The 11,073-nt window shown below is 51.8% G+C and overlaps 1 protein-coding gene across 1 annotated transcript; it reads right to left on the bottom strand.

Annotated features, from left to right (window-relative positions):
* Nucleotides 1–493: 493 nt before the first annotated feature.
* Nucleotides 494–4,221, bottom strand: SCRN2 (secernin 2). The gene is made up of 8 exons (XM_006832519.1): nucleotides 4,101–4,221; nucleotides 3,607–3,771; nucleotides 3,175–3,356; nucleotides 2,146–2,345; nucleotides 1,451–1,666; nucleotides 1,174–1,339; nucleotides 914–1,094; nucleotides 494–686 (listed from the first exon to the last, which is right to left on the bottom strand). Exons 1-8 carry the CDS (start codon nucleotides 4,170–4,172, stop codon nucleotides 528–530), a joined length of 1,341 nt encoding a protein of 446 aa, XP_006832582.1. The 5' UTR covers nucleotides 4,173–4,221; the 3' UTR covers nucleotides 494–527.
* Nucleotides 4,222–11,073: the final 6,852 nt, after the last annotated feature.

Genomic DNA, 11,073 nt, shown 5'->3' with positions numbered 1-11,073 from the left:
ATAGTAGTCACTGTAGCGTAGTGGTTACAAATCAGGCTGCTAATCTAATGGTCAGCAGTTCAAAACTACCAGCTGTTCGGCAGGAGAAAGATGAGGCTTTCTGCTCCCATAAAGATTTATAGCCTTGGAAACCCTGTACAGGGTCACTATGAGTCAGAACCGACTCCACGGCACATCACAACAACAAGAAGTAGCCACTGTTGTGCTGGGCGTTGAACTCACACACACCTGCTGCAGGAAGCTCTCCCCGCTCCTTACAGGTGCCCTCCACCAGCCTCACCACCCAGTCACCATCACCTGAGACCACCAAGGATCACTGACCAGCTCAGGGTTACCCTTTGCTCTAGTGTGCTCCCCCCACCCCCATCCCCATGCACCTGGGATCAAGTTCACAGAACACAAGACACTTTTATTAAGGCAAAGGCTAAGCTGGCCACTCCAGGACAATGTTGAGGGGTATGAAGGAACAGCCCACTGCCAGCCCACTGCCAATCCCCAGGCCAGGAGGTGCTGAGGTGCTGAGGTGCTTAGGCATATACCTGGCTCTCCCTCTCCACGAAGGTCTGGAAGAGCCCACCCCACTCCTGGAGTGGCAGTGTCTGCTGGCCTGCCAGTAGCCTCCTGACAGCCTCCAGACCTTCCTGCTCCAGAGCCTGCTGCTTCTGCCAGAGCTGCTGCCCCTGAGCCTGCAGGGAAGGCAGAGACCAGTCTTGGGGACAGGCTTCCCTCAGGGTGCTGGGGGAATCACTCAAACACGCAGGACAAAGGACAGACCACCAGGCAGTCTTCTGGGTGTCCTAGATTTGAAGGGAAGATCCCCCTTCCAAGCCCCTCCCAGACTCCTCTGCTGTTTCCAGAGTTCCCTTTGGGGAGGGGAAGCGAGTCATCTCCCCAGGTAACCCCTAGAGGTTACCTGGTTCTTCTCCATCAGCCCCAGGGCTGTCTGGTGGCTCTGGTAGAGGGTATGTCTTCGATCCACCTGAGTCTGGAATCGGGGCAGGGTCCGAGCAGGATCCTGTGCTCCAAAAGTGGGGGACAGCACTTGCGGGGTCTGGATCACGCCCACCCCGAAGATGAAAGGTTTGAACACTGACCTAATGGGACACAGAATTGAGGCATATCATATCCCTCCTCCCCTGACTGGTACAGGCTCCCAGTCACCCCCACCCTCACCTGGAGGGGTCTGGCGTGGCTGTGAGGAAGTGGACACAGGGCTGTGTAGGGTCCCGAGGCAGGATGGACACCATGCTGGCCGTGGTGCGGAAGCCTCCAGAATCCATACAGATGCCACTCTCCTTGTTCCTGAGGATCCCCATCATCACCTCCGCTGTGATGCCCCCTGCCAAGCAGGAGAGCTGGGGTCCTCCAGCTACATACCAAGCCCCCAGAAATCGAGGGAGGGGAGACTGGCTGACCCCCACACCCCACTAAATTCAGCCACTCAATGAACCTTGCTGTTGGCGCAGCAGCTCCTGGCCAACCTGGAAGCGGGCCTTGGCAGCTTCCATGCGTACAGGTTGCTGGGTCAGGGAGAAGACCTGGGCGAAGTGAAAGGTGTCCTGCCCATTCCACCAGCCTTGGGCCTGGGCTTGGGCCCGCAGCTCGGGGTGTTCAGCCGAGATGTCTGTGCCAATGCTCAGCTGGTTGGAAATGTTCCGGGCCCCCTCTATGGAGGAGATAGGAACATGGTTCATTGATTCATCCAAAATATTTGTTGAGCACCTAGGATGTGCCAAGCACTGGGTTAGATGCTGAGAACATGACTGTGAAGGAAACAGATTTGCCCTCCTGGAGCCTAAGTGTGGAGGAGGCGCAGGGAGAAGGAACAAAAGCCATTTCAAAAATCATAGGAAGCTCAATGTGGTGAGAGCAATGAAAAAGAGGTGCCTGCTTACATGTTAGGGGAAATCGGACCCCCCAGGAACTCCCAGGAAGGCTTCCCAAAAGCAGCAGCAAACTGAAGCAGAAAGTCCAAGTGAAAGGGGTGAAGTCCTGAATGGGCCCACTTCCCTGGACATCCCAGTCATCCCATAAGGTTTGCTCCTGGACTGGGGCCTCTCCCTGTGCCACCACCTCTCCCACCCCCTCAAGGCTGGTACAGGGGGAACACCTCTGGGAGGCAAGCCCCAGGACCAGGCCTCTTACCTGGGATCCTCTGGGCCGCCCACAGACGCCCAGCTGTCTCCAGCACCCACGCCTCAGTTCGGTCAGCCAGCAAGAAAGTGTTATGGTAGCAGAATGGTGTGGGATCCTCCCGGCAGCTGCCCCCCTGCCCATAGCGCTCCAGCAAGCCTGTGATCACGTCCAAAGCTTCTTGGGCTGAGCTACTCCGCTCTAGAGCCAGTCTGCAAAGAGAGAGGGCCAGGGGACAGAAGGACCATGGGGCTATCAGTGACTCCACAAACTCCAGTGGACAAAAAAAGGCCCAGAGAGGTTAGGCAGCTAGCCTAACTCACGCAGCAAGTCCGTTGGCATTGATCATGTTAAGCACGATATGCCAGTGGTTTCCATATCTCTGGACATGGTTTCAGAGAGAACAGTGCCCTGAGCCCTCAAACCCTCTTCAGTCAGATGTTTTATTGGCTTTATAAACTGGCACTCCATATGAGATTTCATTTGAGAAAAATATTTACTTCTATTGAAAACAGTATTTAAACCATTGCCTTGTTTCTAAGGTCACAGGTGGCCACATTTAGGGGCTTCTATCCAGTCCTGGTGTAGTGCTGTGGGTTAATGCACCAGATTGAAAAGTCAGGTTGAACTGCAAAGTTGGCAGTTCAAGCTCACCAGCTGCTCCTTGGAAACCCTACACAGGGTCGCTATGGGTTGGAAACGACTCAATGGGATTTAACAACAACATCCAGTCCCACTCTGGGTGAAAGATGAGACTGTCTGCTCCCATTAAGATTTATAATCTTGGAAATGGGAAGAAGCAGTTCTCTGCGCTATAGGGTTCCTATGGGTCTAAATCAATTCAATGACAGTGGGTGGGTAGTCAGACTGTGGTGCCAGAAGGGGGCAGGGGCAGCTTCTCAGGTGAGGGTGTGAGAGTTAAAAGGGACAGAGACAAAGAGGTGCCTGAGAACCAGGCTTAAAGAAGGGTAGGATGGAGTTAGGCTGAAAGTTAGGCCAAGATTTTTGTGCGTAGGGAGATGAGGGAGGTGGGACCCACACCTGAGCAGATCCATGCCCAGCAGGGCCTCCCCCTCTCCAACTGGCTCCTTGGTCCACACTGCCTCGTTGCCAATGCAGACACCATGCTCATTTGCACCCATCTCGGCCCCCCACAACCAAGAAGGGCGGCTCAGGATCACAGCGTGCGTCTTCGATACCTGCTCCACTTCAATGTAGGTGCACTGGAAGTGAGGGAGGAGAGAGGTGGACTCACTCAGAAAGGGGGAGGTACTATAACATAGTGGCAAGGTGACAGTCCCCTTAACCCATCCCTTTAAGGAAGGTCTTATTATTCCCATTTTACAGATGAGGCACAGAGGCCAAAAGGCTAGACTGGGGGACTCAAATCGAAACTCATACTCTTTCCAGTACATCTGGTGACTTCCCAGGTGTGGGAGCTGAGAAGGAAGGTCTCCATAAGGCCTAACCCACCTGGAGCCGGCTCCCAGGGGGGTGCATGGCTGCAGGTACAAACACCACCTCCTGCACCTCATCCCGGGGGCGGTCAGAGTTCTTGGCAAAGATCACAGCTGGGATGGCCGATGCTGGAGGCACCGAGACAAAGCAGTCGCAGGAACATGGGGTGTCAGAAGTCATCTGGGGAGAGTTGGGGATGAGTGTGTAACAGCTTCCCCCACTCAATCCCATGCCACCTCTTCACAATCCTGGCCATGGCTCAATGCTAGGGACCTGCCTCTCCCATATATGCAGGCACTCAGGGAAGCAACTGCCATTGGGTTCTGGACACTCAACACCACACTCCAGGCCTGGGCACCAGAGCCTGCACACCCCAAAGGCCTTGACCCTTGACCCTCACGGGAGTCCTGGCTCTTCCATGCAGTCCTCAGACCATCTCTCGCTATCCTACCCGAACCCGGCCCCCTCCTGTACTCACTTCTTCCTTGTTTATACTGTATGACCCTCACCCTCTTTCCCTCCAGGATCCCCAGCTCTGTTCTAACCGCCACCTTCTCCGCCTCCGGTCTGGTCCGTCCCATTGGGCGGAGGCTCCCAGGTGACCTGGAAGGTCTTTGGCCCCGGGGGCGGAGTCGGTACCGAGTACCTGCCGTTCATCCATCTTCCAGCAGGGTGCGCGCCTGTACTACTTCTTGAATCGGAATTTGCCTCGCAAATCCTACCTGGCTTCTTGGCCTTTCCTCATGTCCATTTCAGGCCTGAAGAAAGGTTAGTAGGAATTCTCCGGGCTCATCCAAGATGTGGTCATTGTGGATACCTGGAGTTGGAGGCGAAAAGGAACTAACAGCAAAAGGGCTGATTTGTCAGAGTGGGGACTATTAGGGCATTTGGAGATTAGGAAAGAAATTTAGCAACATTGATCCTTGTTTGAATCCCAAAGGCACAATCCTAGGTTGGTGGCCTGGGGTGATAAATAAGTGTATAAGAGTGGTCACAGGCCAGGAGGTGCAGGAATAGTTTAAATTAATGCATATTTTGTGCACATATGCACAAGCCCAATTTGACCCAAAAAGGTCTAGTCTTTCCCATAGTTGTCAAATTCATATAAAGATAGCTTTGAAAGGAAATTTAGAAATTTCTACTCCAAAGATTTGGTGCCTTTAGTTATTAGTGAAACTGGAGCACCAAAAGAGAAATCTTGGCCAAGGTGGGTTATGTAGTGGAATATAGACTTCAATCCCAAATGTTCAGATTTCCAGTTAATTTTCCTTTATAATTTGCCTCCATCTCATTCCCTCTTGCTCTGTGGAATCCTCCAGAACTGGAGCAGGGGATATGCTGAAAATTCTGTATGTCTCCCACAACCATCCTGGGCTGCCATTCAGCGCAGCACCCTGGCCATGGCAGTGGGTTTGTGGTCACTCCTGGGATGGGAATGAAAGCAGAGGGGAAGCAGGTGGGCTTTTCTAATTGCCTCTAGGTATACAAGACTGATTTTCAAGAGGGTGCTAACTGTCTCCAGGTAGACACTGTCAGAAAGGGAAGAATGACCAGGAAGTGGGGTTGGAGGTAAGGCAAAACAAAATGGGAAGAGCATGACTTGGAACCGCAGACTGACAGCTCATCTCTGCTTCTGTTATAGAGCTGATGGATCTCTGGGCAGGTCCCTTTAACTACAAACACCTCAGTTTTTCCAGTAGTAAAAAAGGAGGACCTTTGACTTCATCAGTGGTTTTCAGCTTATGTTGTTAAGTGCCATTGAGTTGGTTCTGACCCATAGCGACCCTGTATAGGGTTTCCAAGGAGCAGCTTGTGTTGTTGTTGTGTGCCGTGGAGTCAGTTCCGACTCATAATGACCCTGTACAGGGTTTCCGAGGCTGTAAATCTTTATGGGAACAGAAAGCCTCATCTTTCTCCTGCAGAACAGCTGGTAGTTTCGAACTGCTGACCTTAAGGTTCACAGCCCGATTCGTAACCACTACGCTACCAGAGCTCCTTAAGGAGCAGCTTATAGGTGGGGTGAAAGCCTGTTGCCATCAAGTTCTATTGTGACTTGTAGAACTGCCCGGTAGGGAAGCAGACTGCCACACCTTCCTCCCTTGGAACAACTGGTGGGTTCAAACTGCTGACTTTTCTTCTAGCGGCTCATCATCTAACCATAGTCCAAACAGGGCTCAGGTGAGGTGAAAAGGGATTTTGTTTCCCCAACCACACATAACTACCATTGTCCCACCCAATACTCTGCTTCTCAACGTGTAGTCTGTGGGGCTGTCAACAGGGAACATTCTAAGATGAGCCAAGAGAAGCCTCCTGCCTCCATTGTGATTTAAACCTTTCTCCTCTTCTGTGGACCATTTCTGTTCTTCATTATCCTCTCTACATAGCTCTCATTTCTACCTTACTTCTTTTTGAGATGGTCATATTACATGAAAGGTTTTGTGCTTTGAAAACTTTTCTTAATTTGATGAAAATCTATATAAAGTATGTTGTTGTTGTTGTTAAGTGCCATCCATTCAGTTCCAACCCATAGCGACCCTGTACAGGGTTTCCGAGGAGCAGCTGGTGAGCTTGAACCACCGACCTTGCAGTTCAAACGGCTTGGCAGTCTGGCGCATTAACCCACAGGGCCACACCAGAACTCCATATAAAAGTATACACCATCTCAACTGTTTCTACACATACAATTTGGTAATGTTTTTGATTACATTCTTCAAGTTGTGTACCATGAACATAACATCAATGTTTCCTAGTGCTTTTGCTTTGTATAAAGTTTGTCATTTAATAAATGAATTTTGTCTCTTACTTACCTTACCAAAAAAGAAGTGTGGTTGTGAACCACTAGAATCAGCATCATCGGAAGTTTGTTTAAAATGCAGTATCTCAGCCCTTAGCCCAGATCTTCTGAATCAGAACTTGCATGTTAACAAGACCCTCTGGCGTCACATTTCAGAAGCATTGCTTTAATATGCCCCAATAAGGTATACTGGGGAGTGAACTGGAGTACCTTGAAAATTTTCATGGATGATTCTAGTATGGCCCCTCCCAAGTGAGAACAACTAGAAGGCTGGTTTCTAGGATTCTTTTCACATCTACACAATTAGGATGCTGAGTGGTCAGGTTCACTAGGGTGAATGAAAAGGAGAAGCTGCTTCTGATTTAGTGAACATTAGGGAGGGCATGTGAGCTTGCTGTAGAATGTCATTCCAGAAGCAAACCTCGAGGCATGGGGAGTCCTGGGTTAATGCACTGCACAGCAAGGTCGGCAGCTCAACCACACCAGCCGTTCCTTGGAAACCCTTACAGGGTCACTCTGGGTCGGAACCAACTCAATGGCACTTAACAACAACATCCGAAGTGAGGCTGCAGGAAGCCGGCTCCTCGCCTTGCACGCACTTCCCCAGCTGTCCGCTGAGGGGCAGGAACAGGCAGGAAGAGGCTTGGAGGGGGCCCAGCCGAGGCCCAGGCTGAAGTTCCCAGGCAGGGCATTCTCTGCTTCACTTTCCCGTTCCTGATTTCACTCACCCAACCCACCCCAGAGGAATTCTCCCACTTCCAGGGAAAGAAAGCGAGGTCATCCTGTGGGTCAATCCAGCTATTCTGATTTCTCTAACCCCCTCCTGATTCCTTTGGGATTGTCCTGCCTAGTGCCAGATCTGTGGGGTCAGAGGTGGCCTTGGGCTCTGCCAGGGGGGCCAGGCCAGCCAGGCAGCATTGCTACTGGGGTGAGCTACCAAACACCAGAGCCCCACCAAAGGCCCCTGCTAAGAATGCAGGTCAGCGGGAGGAGCTGCAAGGGGAGGAGGGCCGGCCACAGCCCTGCCCAGACAGGCCCAGCCGGCCTCACAGATGCCCTCCTGTCCCTGGGGGAGGCAAGGGGCGGAAAGGAGGAGAGGATTCACAAGACTCCTGGGGTCTGACCTTCCCCAGACCCAGGAAGATAAAAGAGGAGCCCCAGGAGTGGGAAGAGCATGAGGTCACAGCACCTTCACCCCCTCCTCCCAGGCTTCTAAATCAAGGAGCAGATGGATACAAACAACTGGCCCCCAAACCGGTCTGGCTTCCTCCATAATCCCTAAATCATTCTGATGCCCCCATCCCCAGGTGCCCTTCAACTTTGTGACCCCAAACTTTTCCAAATAAGTAGTGGGATGGGCCAGCCTGGGTACCAACCAGATTTAGCTTAGAAATTGGGTAAGGGTTATTGCTGTTAGCCAGCCCCCTGCCTCACAGTGACCCTGTGTGTTAGGGAACTGGGGCCCAGCTGAGGAAAAAGGATAATCTGGACAAAAATTGAGAAAGGGCAAGAGAAAGAACAACGCCCCCAACCCTATCCTTTGGGGGCCCTAACTGCCCCTCTATCGATTGATCAATCCATCAGCCTTCCTAGCTGTAGGGCTCTGGAATCATGAGGTTTCACCCATTTGACATAATTAGACACCAACTGTGTGCTAGGCATTGGGCACTTTGGAAAATGAGGACGAATGAATGGGCATTTCTGCATATCTCCTATGGCAACCAGTGGGTCCACGGAGGGTATGTCTGTGCACACCAATGTTGTGTAACTGTGGCAGGTCTCTAGCTGTGAATTGCAGTGGGAGCCTTTCCCTCATACTTTCCAGCTGGGCGGAAGCCCATCAGATATCTTGGCTGCCTTTCATCGCCTTATCCCCGATAGGGATCATCCTGGGTGAAGAAATCAGTCAGTCACCCCCACCTTGCTCACAGCCAGAGGGACTGACTGATTCTAGCACACCCTCACACCCCCATGGGGCGGGGTGAGAGAAAGAGGCCAGCTAGCTCTTGGAGGCAGGGAACTGGGTTCTTGGCAGAGGAAAAAGAGGGGGTTTATATGTGGAGGAGGAAGAAAATATCTAGAACCTTCCCATCCCCACAGGTGAAGATGAAGGAGGGAACGTCAACCCAGAGGGAGCTCCTCCCTTTGGCGCCAACCACCTCCACCTCCAAGGCAAGATCAGACCCTTCAATCAACTCAGCTCAGCCCCATCCAAGAAGAAGAGAGGCTGCCCAGAGGCTGTGGGATCAAAAGGATGTGTCCACCCCACCCTGCAGCCCAGGCCTGGTCCTTACAGCTGAGGAATACTGAGTCAAAAAGGAAACCGAGCTGGAAGACAAATGAAGCAACAATGTGGTTGACAACTTTATTGTGGCATAAAAAACACAGGCTGTTTCTTCCTCCTCCTCCTCCTCCCCCCAAAGTGGGTTCACAGCAGTTAAAGAAAAAAAAAAAAAAAAATCCTACATTTCTCCTCTAGGGGGGCTGCATGGAAGAGAGGGCAGACAGCCAAGCAACCTAGATCTATAAAACAGGGGAGCAGAAGAAAACATACTCATCAAAGCTCCCACCCGCATACCTTAGCACTCTGGGCTTCTAAGATTGGAAGGGGGACATCTACTTGCCCCGCCCCACCCCACCAATACCCAATCAGGAGTTCCTGTTCGAATGGCCACTGGAAAAGGCTGTCCTGGTTTCGATGGGTGGAGGAGAAAAGCATCCCACACCCACAGTGCCCTCCTTCTCTCCCCTCTCTCCATCTGGCTAGGCCACCTGCAGGCACTGCCAACTCTCCTCCTGCCCCCAAGGAAGGGGACCTGGAGGTGAGCTAGGAGGAGGTAGGGAAAAGAAGGATAGAAAATGAACATCTTAAACTACCCCAGGCCCATGAGTCCCTCAGGGAGAAGGCACATTGTCCTTTTTAAGGAGGGCCCCTTTCTACATAAACATATATTTCCACCAGAGCCCAACTTCCATTTCTATAGAGCTCCCAGTCCTGGGGCAGGGCTCCAGCATCCCCAAGGGAAGAAGAGATGCTGTGGGCTTAGATCCCAGGACCTCAAATGGGGTGAATAAGATGGGGTTTCCCTGGCTGAAGACCCCAGGCTCAGTAGAGAACCACACACATACAGACAACACACAGATACACACACACACAAACATACACATGTCCTAATATTAAATAAAATACCCTTTACTTATAACTTAAAAAATCAATACACAGCTAATTCCCACAAAGGACTCTGGGTGGGCAAAGCCGGGCAAAGGGAAGAGGAGGGAAGGAGGAATTTTAACTAAGGCCTCTTCCACCAGCCTGGGAAGGCCCGTCAATTCCAGAAAGCTTTCCCAGTATTGGTATCGGCTTCTTTGCCCTGGTTCAGACTCCACTGGGCTTCTCCTTTTCCTCCCTTCCCACCCTGTAATCATAATCAAAATGTATTTCTAGCATCTAAAAAGGGAACAGGGGTGGATTCCTGGACATCACCTCAGAAGGCAGAACCCCTTCTAATGGAAGAACAGGCCTTCATATGGAAGGGGAGTTTTCCCTGGGGACTGGGGAGGAAGGAACCTACTTGCTCCTTCCTGGGGCCCCCTAATTCATCCTCAATATGCTTTATAGGAGTAGGGCAAGGGATGCAGGTAGAAGGGAATGGCCAAGTACAAGAAACAATGGGCTCAGCTTCTCAATGAGCAGGGAGATGGCTAGTTAGGGGCAATCATGATTCAGAGAAGGGACTACTGAAAGGTCCCTCTGCTGGGACACCCCCAACTAGCTGAGGTAACCCTCTTCTTTTCATCCCCATGGGAAGGCAAATGAGGGGACCTAGGGTGAAGAACTATATCAGTTCTAAAACTGGGACTTCCAGCTGCCTTGAAAGCCTCCATGGTTTATAGATAGGGAGTTGAGCCACTAAACTTGACTTTTTACAAAGCCCAAGAGTTAAGAACTAAATCAGAGCTGAAGAAGCAGTAAACTAGTTCATTCCATTCTCCCACCAAATTCCCCTTCTCTCATCTTAGGAGAGGACTCCGCTTTGTTCTCCAAGGTGGCACTCCCCTACATCCCACATATCTGGCCTTCCCCTTTTCCTTCATGGCTCCAGCAGAACGGGTCTTGAAGGGTTAACAAGGAAGCGCAACAAAAGTTATTTCTCCAGCAACAACCCTCCCAATCAGATGGAGACCAGCCCTATGGGGACCCCTGGCCTCCTCCACCTCATCTCAGCTCTCCTTCTGGAAACCCTAGGGGCAGAAGCACTCTAAGGGGGATGAAAGGGACACAGGGCGGCTCTGGAGGCGCTTTTATGTCCTGGTTCCCAGGCACTAAGGACGTGTCCAGGCAGCTACCCCCAGCGCCCAGGGCCAGCCCCACTGCTCCAGCTCCTCCAGCCCATCCCTACCCCGCCAGCCAAGGAAGGGATGCCCTCCCACCCCAGGGACATGAAAGAATTGGTGAGAGGGGAGAACAGAAGAGCTTGAGAAGGTACTCCCAGCCCACCCATCAAACATGCCCCCTCCAGCCCTAGTGACTAACCCTCCATCACCCCGTCTCCCTGTCCCTGCACCATTTTTCCTCCCCACTCAATAAATAACCACCTTTCTCCCTCACTTAAGCTGCCCCCAAAGCGTCAGGCCTAGGGGTTCTTTTCCGATGTCCCAGCAGGACCAGTGTGGCTGGGCATGTGGCA

Source organism: Chrysochloris asiatica, unplaced genomic scaffold (assembly GCF_000296735.1).
Source record: "Chrysochloris asiatica unplaced genomic scaffold, ChrAsi1.0 scaffold00007, whole genome shotgun sequence".
Taxonomy (NCBI): domain Eukaryota; kingdom Metazoa; phylum Chordata; class Mammalia; order Afrosoricida; family Chrysochloridae; genus Chrysochloris; species Chrysochloris asiatica.
Note: the sequence above shows the minus strand (reverse complement) of the source record. Positions and strands in the feature narration are given on the sequence as shown.

Coding starts and splice junctions, on each gene's coding strand:
- SCRN2 (XM_006832519.1), bottom strand. CDS start 4,172: ATGGGACGGACCAGACCGGAGGCGGAGAAGGTGGCGGTTAGAACAGAG. Junction 1,095..1,173: donor GCCACGCCAGACCCCTCCAG/GTGAGGGTGGGG, acceptor GTGTCCCATTAG/GTCAGTGTTCAAACCTTTCA. Junction 687..913: donor GGCTGATGGAGAAGAACCAG/GTAACCTCTAGG, acceptor CCTTCCCTGCAG/GCTCAGGGGCAGCAGCTCTG.